The 17,273-nt window shown below is 29.6% G+C and overlaps 3 protein-coding genes across 5 annotated transcripts; 1 reads left to right on the forward strand and 2 right to left on the reverse strand.

The window, feature by feature from the left end:
- The first annotated feature begins 798 nt into the window (after window positions 1-798).
- Window positions 799-4,015, forward strand: LOC145188078 (uncharacterized). The gene has a single exon (XM_090073214.1). The coding sequence runs from the start codon at window positions 2,410-2,412 to the stop codon at window positions 3,796-3,798; it is 1,389 nt and encodes a 462-aa protein (XP_089929340.1). The 5' UTR covers window positions 799-2,409; the 3' UTR covers window positions 3,799-4,015.
- A 2,501-nt stretch (window positions 4,016-6,516) lies between these two features.
- Window positions 6,517-12,772, reverse strand: LOC145188025 (diphosphomevalonate decarboxylase-like). Of its 3 annotated transcripts, none has more exons than XR_016447665.1 (16): window positions 11,984-12,772; window positions 11,761-11,827; window positions 11,601-11,671; window positions 11,451-11,518; window positions 11,276-11,325; window positions 10,947-11,078; window positions 10,403-10,457; window positions 10,129-10,225; window positions 9,850-9,897; window positions 9,611-9,685; window positions 9,101-9,191; window positions 8,804-8,920; window positions 8,485-8,600; window positions 8,317-8,362; window positions 8,180-8,242; window positions 6,517-6,831 (listed from the first exon to the last, which is right to left on the reverse strand). XR_016447665.1 is itself a non-coding variant. In XM_090073181.1 (16 exons), the coding sequence occupies exons 1-16, from the start codon at window positions 12,680-12,682 to the stop codon at window positions 6,799-6,801; spliced, it is 1,833 nt and encodes a 610-aa protein (XP_089929307.1). In that variant the 5' UTR covers window positions 12,683-12,772; the 3' UTR covers window positions 6,517-6,798. The 3 variants fall into 3 exon arrangements, 2 of the variants coding, with proteins under 2 accessions (XP_089929307.1, XP_089929305.1); XM_090073181.1 differs by having other exon boundaries at window positions 9,101-9,196; XM_090073179.1 differs by lacking the exon at window positions 6,517-6,831 and having other exon boundaries at window positions 6,959-8,242; window positions 9,101-9,196.
- Window positions 12,773-13,015: 243 nt separating this feature from the next.
- On the reverse strand, window positions 13,016-17,171 carry LOC145187310 (tRNA-specific adenosine deaminase 1-like). Its single transcript, XM_090073213.1, has 8 exons — window positions 16,962-17,171; window positions 16,696-16,759; window positions 16,146-16,200; window positions 15,864-16,000; window positions 13,965-14,750; window positions 13,703-13,799; window positions 13,555-13,614; window positions 13,016-13,252 (listed from the first exon to the last, which is right to left on the reverse strand). The coding sequence occupies exons 1-8, from the start codon at window positions 17,097-17,099 to the stop codon at window positions 13,117-13,119; spliced, it is 1,473 nt and encodes a 490-aa protein (XP_089929339.1). The 5' UTR covers window positions 17,100-17,171; the 3' UTR covers window positions 13,016-13,116.
- Window positions 17,172-17,273: the final 102 nt, after the last annotated feature.

The following is a 17,273-nucleotide window of genomic DNA, read 5'->3' on the forward strand; positions in this document are numbered from 1 at the left end:
TGTGGATAGATTACTTATTAAAAATTGAAAATAAATGTTTTAAAGAATTTCCGAAACATTTTCTATAGAAATTCTTTTAAAAAGTTTAAAAAAAAACTTTGAAGAATTTCCAAATTTATAGGTAATCGAAGAAAGCATAAAATGAAAACAAATTTGGTCTTGCGCGAAAACAATTGTGATCATAATGCTCCCGTGCCAGATCAACAGAGATCGTAAAACTGTTCTCGTGGGAGATCGTGAAGATATAAAATGAGTTAGAATTTGAATATGATTTCCTTTTAAAATAAATGTAAAAAACTGAAGATTTGATTTTAAAAATTTCCTGGTTTTTTGTTGCCAACAGTAAGTTTGAATTTTAGCATTTCATACCAAGTTTCAAAAATAATCCCATTTTTTTTCAAACGCCTTTTGTTTCAAAATATTTGACAAGAATACACTACAACCCTATTGTTTTTATCGCTGCTTATTTGTAAACTTTGACTTAAAATCAGGAGGCGAAGGCGGCGCTGGTTCAATAAAATATATTGAATAGATGTTTTTTTATTTGCCTTTTTAATATTGTGTCAGTGTTTTGAAATCACCGACTAAAGTCCTTAACATGGTTTTTCTTTCATTACTTTGTCGATAAAAGCATCAACCAGCCTCCTAAAACAAGTAGTGCGTGCTTAATGCAATGTCTCAATACACAATTATTTTCAGGAAAACTTTGAAAACAGAAATTTTCCAAATTGCAAGTTGATTTTTTATATAGTCAGCATGTTTAACTTTAGGTATCGGATTTCGGATTAAAGTATAAATTTACATTCCCCCTGGAAGGTAACTGAGCGCGTGAATCCGTTTAGAAATTGGAGCATAAAGTTTTTTTAAATACAGTTTTTCAAGTGTAATATTCGAAAAGACACGACTCTTATAAAACTGAATTTAAGCAGGTTCAAACTTTTATTATAATTCTGTTAAAACGTATCGACATTTGGTTTTTCCATTAAGAATAACAACAAAAAATGTATAAATTTCTGCATCAGTCTATTAAAGTAAGTCGAGTTTTTTAAAATAGATTGATTTATCCGTTTAAAACAATAAAATTTTACGGTGATATAAGTTTATATTCGTACAAGATTTGTAATTTTTGAAAAACAAGTTCAGCGGATTAAATCGAATAGCAAATCTGTGCAATATTTTGAAAGACTGAAACAATATAATGTGAGGTATCGCATATTTTTTTCTGGAATCTTATAGCTTTGTAGGTGTAAATATAAAAAACTTTTGACTGATATAGAAATTTGTACGTTATTCGTTATTAAAGGAAAACCAAAACGCCGATGCTTAGTAATGCAGGTAATTTACACGGTGCGAATCGAGACAGAGAACTATCGAAAAATCAAACACTACTCAACGGAAAAAAATAGCTGCTGCAGACGTAACACAGAGAAACCAGTTCGTGCATAGGTCTTGTTTGAAGATCTACAATGAAACTGTTAGAAAACTGTTTTTAAATGGCATAAAACTGGATATAATGACCGGGCCAATTAGTGTTTGAGAAGCAATTGAAGCTTATGAAGTAAATGATATTTAATAAGCAATTGCACACTGGACCAAAGTAACCGTCAGCTTCAATATCGCTTCAATCAAACGAAACAATATTTATATTAATATTAATAGCATATTGATAGAAAGTCTTTCTGAAATGGAAATAGATTGTCATCATATTATATGAAAAATTTAATAAAGAATTCATATTTCAGATTACAACGTAATGACCTTAAGGAGAAAATGATAAACCTATAGAAATCGTTTCTTTCTGCACAATTTTTTAAACAGGTTTTTTTTGTGTTTAAACTTTTTGTTTTCGTATTTATTAACATTTATCTTTAAAAAAAATTTTTATTTTTTTATTTATCTCGTGCAGGAGCCAATCTCCTTATTTGTTTACAGTTATATTTGTTTTACTATAAATTTGAAGATTATCAAAGTATTTGTTCCTAGATCTGATATTCTCCATCAATCTTATAATTGTGTTTACAATTATATGAGAAGTTTGATTTAAGGTTTGGTTTTCACTAAAGCTGAGATCAAAACTTTTAAATAAGAAAAAAACTAAGAAAAAAACTTTTAAACTAATATCAAACTTTTTAAGGACCAAACCAAACAATTTAAAGAGAAACTGACAGTATAGTTGTAAAAGTTCATGTACCATGAAATATTGTCTTAAAAGCCATTTGCCTTTTACTCTTCGTTTATTTTTTTCATTTGTAATTTGTTCGTCACATTTCGTTCACGTTGGAACTTTGAACTTTATGTTTTAAAATTATCCATTTGTTTATTCCTTACTATCTAAAATTATTTTTTTCAGTTTTAACAAACAATTTTGTTAGCAACGATCTCTTTAGCAATTCATATCACGTAAAAAAAATGGCGTCAAAAAATGTGTGTTTTGAACTTGAAACAAAGTTCATGAATGAAACAACAAATGAAAACACAGAGAAAAAACCGATCAATGTGAAAAAGTTAACAGAGAAGGATTTCAATGAACTAAACAGAGTAATTAAAAAAATGGCGGAAGAAGCAGTGGACGAAGAAAAAGTTCTGGAGGTAAAACCAGAACCAAGCGAAGAAAAGTTATTAGCTGATATATTAGGAGATAAATTTAAAGAACTTCAAGCGACTGCAGATAAAGTAACTGCGAGACAAATCGAGGCTTTTGCAAAAAGAGCAATCGATACAGCTGTGGCGACTCGCGATGTCGTCAGAGCATTTCGTGAAGAAAAACTTGACTTTGAAGATGTGAATGAATTGAGGCAAAGTTACATTAATGCCATTCGTAAGCTATCAGATAATAAAGTGATGACCAGTTGGATAGGATGCGCTCTCCAAACAACAAATGATGTTTATGAATTTGGAGTGGTATTGCATAAATACTTAAAAGTGGCAGAAAAGAAAAAAATCAGAGAACAACAATATAAAATACAAGCGAATGAGCTAGAAAAAGAATTAATTAAAATGACTATTGATGAGACTCCAGATTGCTTTAAGAAAGCATTACATGTGTATCTTGCTCGTTATTACGCAACATATTATAAGGATGATGTATCTTATAAAAACGGAAAGCGGTCGTATTCTTCGATCAACAATTTTGAAGAAAACTTTACATTTCAAGGAATTCTTTCAGAAAAGATTGATAAACAGAGAGCGAAGTTAGTAGAATTGAAAGTTGACAATAAAAATGATATCCCTAATTCTTACAGATCTTACGATGATTACGTGCAGTACATAATCAAAAAAGACTATTTACAGTTTGTTAAAGATGATAAACGGCAAGAATTCGCATTAAAGCTAAAACTGTACAGAGCATACTTAAAGCAAGGAGAGTTTGACAAGCAAAGATATTGTGGCGATCGGAATGAAGTCAGAAGAGCACTTCTTTGTACTCTTTTCGTAGGATTAGGGACGATAGTAGGATTAGTCTACGGTGTCACCAGAATCAGAAACGAATTTAAATGGAAGCGAAACAAAATAACGTTAAAAGAAACCATGCGGACGTATTTGAAGTATGCTTTGAAAATCGATTGGGTTCTCGAAAAAAAATATACAATCGAAAAATTAAAACACTACAGCGATCTCACAAAATCAAAATACGGAAAGTACTTAATGGAAAAGAATCTGGAAGAACTAAGTTACGAATTTAAAAACAAGGATTGCGAAAAGTCATTCGAAACAGCTTTTAATTTGTTACAAAAATTGACTAATACAGGTATTGCTGATCGAGAAAACTACGTACATTTCAATTTCGAATTCGCGTAAACATTTTGATTGCTTCAAGTAATTGAAAATCTTTTGAAAGAAAACTCCAAAAAATTCGTAACTTTTTCGCTTTAAAAAGCTTAGTCTAACGTTGCTCATATTTTAATTTGAAATAGAGGGAAGAAATCGAAAATCCTTGTAATTTACACGCGTGTAATTGGATGTAAATAAAATTTGATAGATTTTTTAATTTTAGGAAGATTGTTAAATGTCCTTACGAGTATTTTATTTACCTATTGAAAACATACTCCGTAACGCGTTATAAGTGATTCAAGCAACTTAAAAGAATAAACACGTTAACCTGATGTTCAAATTGCATGCATATTCTTGATTATGGTGCACTCTTTTGTCAATCCCCTTACCCTCTTGCTATCTATAAATGTTTTTCTCCCCCATCAGAGTAAGTAAAGAGTAGGCAAAAAGGATATCTGAAAACACTTAGAAGGAGAACAAAAGAAATTTATGTATTGACAAGTTAAACAAGTAAACTTTCAATTCCCTCCGCCCCTCCCCCAAAACTTTTTCAAGAACTTTTTGAATCAAGCTTGATAAAAGGTTTCCCGATGCTGGCGCTTATACCATGCTTCTTGCTGTTGGTCATTTCCTTAATCCTTATTATACGGGTGTAGCATGCAAAAGGTTTGGAACCTATGAAAATGTCTACAAATCCTTGGTTGAAAACCACACCAATCATCGTGAATGGCTGAACAAAATTATGGATCAACCAACAGCCACTGCAAACTTGGAGGAGGAAACAGATTCTTTCGCTCAGGACGTGATTGAATCTCACTCTCAACAATCACAAAGCACAGGAATTACGGACAAGTCCGACATTGCTAAGGAATGGGATGTCTATAAGCCTATGCATCCGCTGGCCGACAACTTATAAGAGGAAAGGAGGCTCTAAAACACTTTATCCACAGAGTAAATTCATGCGTACGTTTTACTCGTTGCAGCTTTGAAGACTCAGACGATGAAGGACAACCCTTGATGAAGCTAATGTTGAGCGGATAAGGAGATCATGAGTCAAGACAATCACACAGAACAAACGATGTTCCTCCTCCTAGGTGCGATCGTGCGACCTCTTGCATACTGATTTGTGCGCGAGACCGCGAGACCATTAAAACAGTTCACAAATGTCTGAAAAAATTCATTATTTAAGTTTCACATTAAAGATTAACAGTTATGTCTTGTATGTCTCCTTAAAAAGATGTATATTCCGGGAAATTGTAAAGCTCCTATTTTGTCCGGGACATCTCGTCTCGGTATCGTCCCGGATTTCCATGGAAAGTTGGAAATTGTCTCGATTTTTATCGCTAATCAGGACAAAGCTTTTAAGATCTCGTCTCCAATAAAAAAATAACGAGACAGATGTCGTACAGAATCCAAAATGTCTACAAAAATTTTATACAATATCTAATGAACTTTTTAACCCTGGGTAAACGTAATTATACCCAGGATTAATTAGTGGTGGAGGATTTTACCTTTTAACTACCGCCTCACGTCTTAAACGATAACCAAGAAGGCTGTGTGGAGGAGCGTCTAGTTCCATTTGTAAAAAACTGAAGTAAGATTGTGATTAGGGTTTGTAATCCTGGGCAATATTTTTAATCCAGGGAAATCAATAAGATCAAATATTTTTATTTAAACTTTAAAGATTTTCTTTAAACTTTAAAGGACTTCGACAGTTGCTTTTATTGGGACGAAAGCTTTAATGATGTCTATTGTCATTTCAAATTCATCATTAGAAAAAGAAAAATGTCTGGTTTCAGGTAGATTTATGTTTATTAATGACTTTAATACACAATTTTTTAATAGGAAGACGCGTTAAAGGATTAACAGGCCAGATATCGCTTTTTGTTCGCGATCGTCTAAACATTGCTATCAATATCCGTAACTTCCTAATCACTGGATCGAGACTTAGCTCAGTAACATCAGATTGGTTACTCCGATGTCTCAACGTCGTTGTTGTCTCATTGACAAAACTTAGATATTAGTTACAGGTTTTCCAACTTTTTTTTTATAACATTTTCTCCGTCATAAAACCGACAATATCTTTTCACAAATTAAGCCCCTATTCTACAAACTTTAGTTTCAATAACTTGATACACATATGTGCAGACATTGAATCTGTTATGCGAACTAAGCCTAAGTTTAAGAAGAAATTTAAGTTTAAAAAGGTTTAACCAAGTTTAAAATTATGAGATAAGAAAGGAGATAAGAAACTAAGGAAACTTGTAAACTATTTTTTAATCCTGAAAAATCTTAACTGAAGAAATGTAAGTTTAAAAAGGTTTAACCAAGTAAAAAAATCAAGGAAAGCTCAATCCCGGGATTGTAAAAAAAAAAAATTTGATTCAAGCGTAACCTGCGCGATGGTGATTGTAAAGGACTGTAAATTGATCTAAATCTAATAAAAAATGTTGTGCTGTTTATATTTAAAAAAAAAAAAAAAAAACAGTTTTTTTCTACTTATAATTTTTATTTTCCTGGGACATCGCGCAAATAGAACTTTGAACCACGCTTTAGTTTCTATCTCAAGGAAAAATTTTACGATGATAAACCTTAACGCCTTTAACATCCAAAGAAGAAAATTCGGGCTGAAGTCAGAGCACTGGAACCAGAAACACTTAAGTCAGAGCATCTGGAACCAGAAACACTTAAGAACTGCAAACAAAAACGGCCTAAAATACGTTTATGTGAAACACAAAAAAGACATTTATTTTGCGTAACTCTATTTTTTACATACTTGCATTTAAATAAAGTAATGTATATGAAATTATCTTTATGAAACTCTTCTGTTTATGAAACTATTGTATTGAAAAAATTGAAACAAAATTTGAATATCTATTGTAATATCAACTCCTTCGAAAAATTTGAATCAAAAAATTGGAAATAAAAGCAAAAAACTTAAAGCAAAATTTCAACATAAAAACAAAAGAAATCGATTTTTTTGGCGATTTATGAATTGTCCTCATTGTCCGCATGTAAAAAATTTACCTACTTTACCGTTATGCTAGCTCCAGGTCCAGGCTAAAACAAAACATTATACAAAATAATTTATTACGATTTTTATCCTATTTTGCCGAAAAGGCCTAAAATTTTATACAGGTTGCAACAAATGGCATCCTCAACTTTTTTTTAGCAACAAAGTATGATATTTATTTTGGGGAAAGCATTTATTTTGAGGCATTTTTTAAAACTATTTTACAATAAATTTAAAATGGCGATTAATGCATGTACTGGAGTCTCATGGCCCGTTATGGAGGAGACAAAATGAAAAGCAAAAGTAAAAAATCATGAAAAAAAATTCGTAATAACTCTGACTCAGATGAAGAAAAATAATCCAATCAACTTTTTGTGAATCAGGACTTGTTACAAAAACCATTACCTTAATAGCAATATCGATATGGGTCATTTAACAATGGAGACATCTGCAGGAAAGAAATTTCGTTTAAAAACGTAGAGCACAAACCCAAGTTGAATTCAGTATTCCGTATCCGCATGTACTTACAAGTACTTCTAATTAGAGGAACATATACAATATGAAATTCCAGCCGTTCTCTATTACATGTAGAGGTCGCGATAGGCGTTCAAATAGATTCTACGCATCTATTAAAAGGTCATAACTTTAAAACAGTCGCCATGTTGAAATCAAGTGTGGAGTACAACCGAAGAGCCGCGATTATCGAAAGTGTTTGCCCTAAACACTCGGCGACAGAAACCATTTTGTTCTTCGGGTACACGAGGACAATCGATTCGAAACTTATCGTCGGCTATCAAAACTTAACCGAAGGAATGCATGCCACCGCATTTCTTTAAGAAAACGGAAAATGCCACCAAAGACGTTTATTTGCGCGTTTTGATAAATGTAATGGAGCCGTGAATGGAAACTATGAATTGGAGCAGCATTCACTGATATAGACCGTAACCCGTTAAAGCGGGTTTGCCAACGCTCCAAACCGAGAATTAAGGCGGTCTTTCGAGCAAATGGGGATATATTGAATGTGCTTTTTATGACTTTTTATAAAACAAGTTTTTAAAAAACTTTTTTTGTAAATCTTTTTGTTTTTGCATATGTTTTAGAAAAATCGTAATTTGTCCGGGTTTTGGCCCCGCACTCTGTCTAAAGTGAGATTGTCTAAAAGTGAGGTTGTCTAAAAATAGCAAAAAATCAAGGGCCATTTTTATAAAGAACGCTACAATCGTTATATTATTATAAACGGAGGAACAGAATGGGCCCTATTACAAAAGTACCAAACGAAGTCTACGACGAAAATTTGTCAGCTGTTGTTAGCTTCAATAAAAAAACGGAGAGAAAAACCATAGTAACAGCAAATTGTCATTTAAAGAAATAAAGTTGACTGCAATAGAAAGTTACCTTTGTAGAAATGATTCTCTGCAACGCAGAATGGTGTGTTTTTATGCCATTTAAAACCTTTTCCTTAAATAAGAATAAGTTTAAGTTTAGTTTTTAATCTAAATTTTATTTACAATCCACTTGATACTTTTTCTTACCTTGCCAGACAAACCTTGGATGTATGAACAGGGATGGTTCACATAGCTAAAAAAGAAATTTTTTATCAAATACCGGTTTTCATGCCACACGCAGACAGAGAACATGATGCAATTACAAGAAAAAAATTTAAAAAAAAAGAATTGCTCATAAACCAATTTCAAAATTACTTTTCTAAGATGTCACCAGGAGGGAAATATTTCAACACGGTAGCTAACAACTCATCGTAATGTTCTGCTAATGTAAACAAAACAGCATTTGGTCCAGCATCGAAAGTATATGCTGCCTGTTAAGAGAAAATACAGACGTAAATTTAAAATACTGCTAAAGGTTTTTATAAAAATGTATTCGGCAGTGAACAGTGTTTTTTCCAAACTCCCACACTGAATGATTCATGTTTAAAAAATCTCTAATAACTAAGTGAAACTTGAAACTTATAACAATAAACAAAAGTTACAACACAAGAACGCAAAAGATAAAAATAAATACCTTGACTTGATGAGCGTTGTAAGCAGTTACAAACTGAACGATCTCATGAGATATAGAATTCATATATATGATAGGAGGGTAGCTGTCTTGACATACAGCATGCAACTGGTTGCTGTCCTAGAGAATTTACCATAATCGAGAATATGCAATCATAAGTGCAATGATAAGTGCAATGATAAGTGCAATATATTTCACAAGTTTTATATAAAATTACGAAATTGATAACAAGAAAATGAAGGTAACAAATTGCACAAAATTAAAAGTAAAAAAAAACAACTGAAGATTAGGCGAACAAACTTTCATGGTAAGTTCAGCAAACGCTTGAAAATTCTTATTTTGTATCGCTTCTTCCATGAGTTTCAACCTTTCGTCGAGGCATTGTTCAACCCTATACTGAGAAATAATCCAAACATATACACCTAACTTTCGTAACAGTACATAGCGTGGCCTTATTCATATTGAAAATTTTTTTAATTTTTTTTATAATTCTAACCCCCTTGAAAAGTTTTCTTTTGATGTAAAACCAACTTTGGGATTTTTGCACATTAACAGATTTACATCATAAGGAAACTTTATGTTGTCAGAATTAAAGAAAAAAAAATTTATAAAATTCTCCATAAAAATTAGGATCATCTTACTATACATAACCAAAAGGTTAACATAACTCTGATTGGTCGTTAAAGGGTTTAGCTTTATCAAACACACCCAATTTATTTTATTATGAGATCTTTGCTAAAAATGGCATAATAAATAAACAATTTTTGTAAAAGAATAATGATGTAGTAACCATTAACATGAGTTTTCTACCTTAAGAAATTCACTGGTTTTTAAGCTTCTCTTCATACCCTCAGTACTTCCTACAGGTTTCTCTGCGCTGCTTACCTAAAAATATTTAAGTATGTTCCTCATTAAATAAAGAAGCCTATTTTAAATTTAAAAATGTAGGAAACTCTTTTTTGTTTTCTGTTTCTGTTTTGCAATTTGTTTAACTTTGAAAAATAAAATCAAACAAAATAATTTAAAACTGCTGTTGCATCAATGCTCACCACTAAGATTAAAACTCTTAAATTGACCCAATGATGTTCATCAGCAATCTAAAAATATTGGTAAGTACAAAATAAATTATAAATTATCATTCACCTGATTGGAAATAAATATGTAAACAGTAAAAATCATTTTTTATCTAATTAAGTTTGAAATTAAAAACAAAAGAGTACAAAATATAAATTGATGATTGATGATGATAATAATTAACAGGCTGGCAAGCAAATAATATCTAAAAAGCAAAAAAATTTCCTTTGAATTGGCCTAAAATCTTTTACTACCTGCACAGCAATGCTATCAGTGCCATCTGCTTGGTCACCTTTTAACCATTTTACAAAGCCTCCATACATGCTTCTGCAAGCGCTACCAGAACCAAGTCTGTAAAAATAAAAGTAAACACTTATTGGCCTTTATCTATAGTCAAGTTTTATAGTCACCTATTGACTAAAATAAGTTGCACATGTAATCTTGTTAAATAATAACAACGTATTATAAATAACAAATACAACTAATATAAATAATAATTGACAATCAGTGTTCAAATTACATTGATACCTTGCAATGATTGAGAGATCCATATCAACGCCATAGACAGTGCCCAAACACTTTGCTGAAATAAAGAAAAAAAGAACACTGTAAAAAAATATTACCTACTTTTTGGTAAAAAAAAAAAAAAAAAAAACAAAAAAAAAACAGTAAAAATTTTTTTGAATACCAACAAACTATCACCAGCAATTTAATAAATGATAAAACTTGAAGAGTTCAATAAACAAATAAAAAGCAAAAGGCTTTTTACTAAATATAAAAACTCTAGTTTCATTGAAGGGCATAAAAAAAGAGAATGATTTTAATTGCCTTAAAGAATTTCTAGAGGATAAGTTAAAAGGAAAGAAGATATTACATTTGAATTGTATAATATAATTGGTTTGTAACCTGAAAACTTATAAAGTTCATCTATAATTCGGGAAAATTTAGTGCACAAGTTCTCCTTCTCAAATACATTAAACAGATTAAACAATAACCTCAAACCGATTTTTCACTTGTTCCAGGTTTTCATTTAAATAGCTGGAATTAAAACAGGAATAAAACCTTTACAGACCTAAGCAAGCATAACCAGCAGCTGATGAAGCTAATCCAGCAGCAGTAGGAAAATTGTTTGAGGAAATAATTCTACAACCTTTAAACTTGCTGTTTTCTTCTTGGCATGTGAGTTTCATGGAATAGTCACGAACTGTAAAAAAAAAAGTAAAAAAAATAAAGTAAAAAAAATTTATGAAAACAATATTATGCATCCATAACATCCATAAATATTTTATACTATGCATGATATACATATGAGACTTATGCAACAATGTAATATAAAAATCAATTTTAAACTTTTAAAGTCTGATAAACAGAAATATTTTATTTGAAAAGTATTATGGATACCTGCTTTTAAACATCTTTGGAGTCGATTATTTTTAGAGAGTGACTCTTCACTGAAATAACGTAACAATTTTTACACAGTTTGCAGATTTTAAAAAGCATATAAACTTTTAATGCTCTAGTCTTTTCCTTGAATAAATTGCTAATCTTTTGCTCAGAATAAATAATGTATTCTTACACTCCATTCAAATAAAATGTATCTTCACTAGTATCATCACTGAGTTTTACTTCTGTTTTTGTACATAACTGCAAAAAATTAAATTTTTGTTTTCAACCCACTTTTTGATAACTGCAGTTAAAAACTTCTTCGAAAACACATAAAGCTTACATCATCTACATGAAGTGTGACACTGATGGATGAATTTAAAGGCAAATTTAGTTCTTCACAACGCTTACCCCCTAAAAGAAATCAGAAAAATAAAGATAAGAAAAATAAATTCACTTTTTCTGAGCAAATGGAAAAAACTTTCAAAATAAAAGTTGCTTACAATACTTGATGACAGCAATATTTATTGGAGCAACAGAAAAAGCTTCTTTAGGTGATTGAAATTCCTCCTTGAGAAAGAAAACAAGTATAACAAATAAAAAAAAAAAACTGATAAAATTATAAACCCAGTTAAACTTCTGATCATCTGTAAGGTTTAAAAGTGAAACATTTTACTTTTCTCAAAATTGCTGTTTCAAAATCAAAAGTTAAGATATTTCTCTTACCACACTTCTGAAATTTTCCCCATTGTTGCTAGATCTTTGTATAATACTTTCAACTGGAGACTTTATACAACTGTCCACATCAGTGAATTCTCCAGTTTTCAAATTAACACATGCAATCACTTTATAGTACCCATCTTGATCCTTTGAAGCATTCATTGAACAAAGTGATATCTGGTCAATCACTTGGCAGCCAAAATAATTATCTAAAAAACCTTTGTATAGATCTTGAGGAATTCTTACAATAGACTTTTTTTTAAAATAGCTGTAACTCTTGATTAGCTTCCATACAGTTACATGTGCAGTATAACGACCCTCTTCTTTGAGTGGAACTCCGTGTAGAGTAAAAGTTTTTTTGAATGTATCCACAAGTGAAAGAAGATATTGGTATGAATCATCCTTTCTAACACTTAAATACAAAACCTCTCCATCAAAATCATTTAACCCATCCAAATGAATGATAGCATCGTCCTTAGATACTTCTTTTACTTTTCTCAAAGCATCTTGCATTGCATTAAAAGCATTTACAAAGTCTGCGGATTTCAATTCCATAACTCCAAGTGTTATATGTGCTGTTCTTGGATCCACAAAGCCTGGCACATAGTCACTGTTTTGGTCTGCAATACTTTTTTGCAATGCAGCAATATTCTGAAAAACCTGTTGACTGCAAACTCGCAATGATAGAAAATAATTTGGTTTCATGTTACTAGAACTTACCAATTTTTATTACAAATTCTCTGAAATTAATTTTGACTATAAAAATTTAACAACCATAATTATATCATGCTTTTTATTAGAAAAATATAAAAAACAATTAAAAAAACAGTATATGATGAATAAACAGGATATTGTTATGAACAATAAATATATTATTACGAGCAATTAATATACTGCAATCAATAAAAAATATGTTGTTTAACAATATTTTTTTTATTCATAACAATATATTATTTGCTCATAACAATATATTAATTGTTCATAACAATATGTCATTTGTTTGTATTACTTTTGAATAACAATTAAAAAGTCATTATATAATGGTTGACATAAAATCTGATACTTTCTTTTTAATTTCTTTTGAAGTTTAAAGATGTTTTATTAAATAAGCTGTATTACAAACAATATTTCTGAATTATCTAAAAAAAGTCCTCTAACTCTTTTGGTTTTGTAATCCAGTCTGGAAAGAGTTTGAAGAAACATTTTCTTTGGTTTTCATAGTGTTCTGATGCATGCTTGGCATTATAGTAACTCAACAGCTCTGTATCACCAAACCTAATATTAAAAAAAAAAACAAATCAAGAAATTAAAAAAAAACTGTTTTTTTCCTTTACAAATACAAACTAAAATAGTTAAAATAATTTCAGAATAAATGTTTTTCTCTTTTGTTTAATCAAATAATCTAACTAAAACCAAAAAAATAGTTTAATTACAATAATTTCTCAAAAAAACAATTTAATTACAATAATTTCTCAAAAGGATCTAGCTAAGAATGAAATTCTTATCTAATAGATTGACTTTTCCAGAAGAATTAAAAATATTGATGTAATGCATATTGATGAACTTCAAAATCTCACCTAAAATCTCTGTTAATACTTTTGAAATCTTCAAACAAAGATGATTTACACACAGATGTTCTATAACAAAAGTAAAAAAAAAAAACTTAAAAGCAATCTTATTCATATGCAATATTAACAACATAATTGAGGTTATTATTCAACAAACCGTATTTTTGATGTATTAAAATCCTTCTTAGTAACTCCAAGCAATCTGCCATCGGCTGAAACTTCATGAATATTGCATATTTGACACCATAGAATAGCTGGAAAAAGAAAGGCTTTAACTAATAAATTATATTTAATGACATTGCAAATAAGATATGCATGGCACATTTGATGAATATTACATATTTGAAAACAATCATTAGCTGAAGGAAAAAGATAATGATAAAGATAATAAAATATTTCCAAATATTCAATTAATTAACCTGATCCAGAAGGTGTTATCTTCCCTGAAGCTGTTTTATTTAGACTATTTTCTTTACTGCTAATAGCTTGTTTTCTGTGTTCAAACAAGCATGCGGTGTGCAAAATATCTGGGACTCGGATGGCAAGATGGTCATTATTATTACGGTTTCGAAATGATAAAGATCTTTTAATAGCTGCTAAATCGAAGTGCACATCTGCTATAATAATGGATGATAAAAAAATACTGCTCTTTATGAAATTCCTTAAAATTCCTCCTTGAATCCCTAATACGCTCCACTTCATGATTTTATCTGAACATGACATTGAAACAGTCTGATCTCCTCTGCCAGGTTTAATGCGTAATGCTCCAACCACATGATAGTTGACACCAGGCAACATCAAATCTTGATTTCCAGATGGAACACATTTTGCCCCTGTACGATGAATATCTAACTGTGTAAAAGAATTTTCACCCTCACAGGAAAAAGCTTTTGTTACACTATCACAAGTTTTATAACTTTCATCTGTACATATGTTATTAATACTATGAGTTGAGTCACAACTGGAGTTAAAAATTTTGTTAACCGTAGATACAGATGAACAAATTTGGCTTGAGTTTTTAAAATTTGCTTTTGCATCATCTAGTGTATCTCCTTTTGTAGGACAGGTCAATTTTTCCTTGGAATAAAATTTATTCAAGTGTATATAATTTTCATCAATCTGCACCTTTTTTTTTGAGAGTTCAGTATCATCAGTAGTGTGCCTTCTTTTCCTTGAGTCTTGAAGAAAAATACAAGCATCACCACCTGAAAAATTTTTAATATATTTAAAATATTTTAAAAATTAAAAAATAATCAAAATATTTCAAATTTTGAAAACAATCAAATTGTTTTAACGCCTTTAAAAAATAATATATTTTGATTGTTCAAAAACTATTTCATTTAAATCTACATTGGTCTATGCAAAATCCCAAATGTTGTTCTCATTTACATTGGTATAATTGATTTTTTAGTATATTTTTAGTATATATAAATGTTTAGCTGACCTTTTTTTATATTAGCAAAACTAAAAATTAACAAAACAGTTAAAAAAATGCATTCAAAAAAAAAAATTGCGCTAAAAAGAAATGAGGTAAATATGTTATAAACAGAAAAAAATTACAAACAATAATAAAAAGTTACATGATTTATATTATAAAAATAAGGAGAAACTTCAATTTCAAAAAACTTGATTATAACAAGAAATCAAAAACCAGCAATAATTAAAGATTTTTTTACTTTAAAAATATTCCGACAGATTATCATCCACTGTCTCTAAGACTGTCAGGAAACATTTTGATCAACTGTAAAAGCAATACAAATGGGATTTGGAACATGACTTATATAATCCTTTACTGTATTTTAAATACATAGCAACTTATTAATTACATGAAGCCTTTATTATAAATAAAGAGTTATTTGTAACTGGATGTAAGCCTGTATAAGAGAAAAATTTATGTTTTAGAATATATTATGTTAACCAGTTTTTGTTTTTACTTGAGACTAGCATATTGAAACTGGTAAGGAATTTTACTATTGTTGTTTTTGATTTCTATAGAAATTATAAAAAGAAAAAGTGACTTTAAATAATAATCTTAAAAATAGTAATCAAGCAGTAATTATAAGAATATAAAAATATATAATAAAATATATATAAAAGGAAGTAATTTTATAAATTATAAAAGAAGATTGACTTTATTCTCTTTTTATTTGATTTAACAAAAATGTAAAATTTATTAAAACATATGAAAAATGAAAGGTTTAAAATTTTTATATCCAGCCTTGTAATTAAACCAGTTTTGAAATTATTTCTAAACTTGAACTCTGTTTACATAATTAATTTTAGGTAAAATTTAAAAAACAAATTATTTCATGAATTACATGGGATATCAGTAGAAAATAAATGAAACTTGATGTCATCTTTTAGTTCAAATGTTCTATTTTCAACAGGGGATTTAGCAAAAATACTATGTCCATCACCAAACTGAAGAGAAACCCGCAGTTGATTGTAGAAATACCTAAAAGACCAAGATGTCAACAGTTAATTTAGAATTTAAGAGAAAAAAAAAATGTAATAATTATTGAGCATTGACCAACTGCAAAGATTTTTATACATCAAATAGTAGATAAAATTATCAAGCTGAGAGGTGTTTTCAAACTTACTTTATAAGCAGTCTTCTGGCAAGCACCTCAGCATGGCTGTCATTTAAGAGGTTTCCTAAGACCATTAAGTCAATAATATTATGTTTTTTTTTGTGTGTAAATAAAAAAAAATTGTTAACTTTTAAAATCATTAAAACATTATTAAATTGTTAATCATAATGCTTAAAACCATGGTCTTCCAAATATAAAAAATATAGATTTTGAAAGCCAAATCTTTTATTGAGAAAGAAATCAAATAGTTGGTGATTTCTTCAAAATTCACTTTAACTTTGTTTGCTTATATAGTTGTTACTGTTTTATTTAATTCACAAATTGAAATAGAACATCTAAATTGAAATATTTAAATATAAAATATTTAAATGTTACATTTGGCAATATTTTAGATTTTTGTTCCAATGTGAATAAATTTTGCGAAAAAGAAAAAAATAAATAAAGCATATCATAATTACAAGAAATCCTTTTGGCTGACTTTTCCAAAAATAAATAAAGCATATCATAATTACAAGAAATCCTTTCGGCCGATTTTTCCAAAAATTAATTTTTTTTGTACCTGTTTTTGTTCGAGCATTTTTTCCAATACACTTGGTTCCAGTGGCTAAACATATTACCTTTAACTTTACATAAAGAAGACAGTATTAAGGTTGTTATAGACTATATGAACCATAAGTTAGTTATAGAACATACATATGTTAATTATAGAACATATAAAAGATAGGTTAGAATGTACGAAACATACGGTAAAAAATTAACCACAAACTCATCAACAAAAAAAAAACAAGCAAATAACAATGGGAATGAACTAAATAACAATCATACTTTGCCATTAGTACTTGTTTGAACGATACCAGACATCTTTGTCCACTCACGACCAACTTCAGGCTTTCCCTTTTTTCCCATTTTTTTATAAATATCATAGCAAGCTAAAGCAACTTGATCTTCAAAAGAAGCTGCCATCACTCAAAAAAGTTATTGGGATTGAAAATATTACTTTTACTGAAAGATATTAAAATCTCATAACTTAATTGGTACGGACAACATGAGAATCAATATTAACAGTTTATTAACAGTTATAAAAAAAAAAAATTCTCATTTCAATACATTAGATACTTCTGTATACAATAAACCAAT

Source organism: Hydra viridissima, unplaced genomic scaffold (assembly GCF_058129835.1).
Source record: "Hydra viridissima isolate aposymbiotic clone 2 unplaced genomic scaffold, HvirCarnegie_v1 scaffold_1, whole genome shotgun sequence".
In the NCBI taxonomy this organism is placed as follows: Eukaryota; Metazoa; Cnidaria; class Hydrozoa; order Anthoathecata; family Hydridae; genus Hydra; species Hydra viridissima.

Coding starts and splice junctions, on each gene's coding strand:
- LOC145188078 (XM_090073214.1), top strand. CDS start 2,410: ATGGCGTCAAAAAATGTGTGTTTTGAACTTGAAACAAAGTTCATGAAT.
- LOC145188025 (XM_090073179.1), bottom strand. CDS start 12,682: ATGAAACCAAATTATTTTCTATCATTGCGAGTTTGCAGTCAACAGGTT. Junction 10,226..10,402: donor GATCTCTCAATCATTGCAAG/GTATCAATGTAA, acceptor TTATTTTTACAG/ACTTGGTTCTGGTAGCGCTT. Junction 8,243..8,316: donor TCCAAGGTTTGTCTGGCAAG/GTAAGAAAAAGT, acceptor TTCTTATTTAAG/GAAAAGGTTTTAAATGGCAT.
- LOC145187310 (XM_090073213.1), bottom strand. CDS start 17,099: ATGGCAGCTTCTTTTGAAGATCAAGTTGCTTTAGCTTGCTATGATATT. Junction 13,615..13,702: donor TTTAATACATCAAAAATACG/GTTTGTTGAATA, acceptor CTTTTGTTATAG/AACATCTGTGTGTAAATCAT. Junction 13,253..13,554: donor AGTATTAACAGAGATTTTAG/GTGAGATTTTGA, acceptor TTTTAATATTAG/GTTTGGTGATACAGAGCTGT.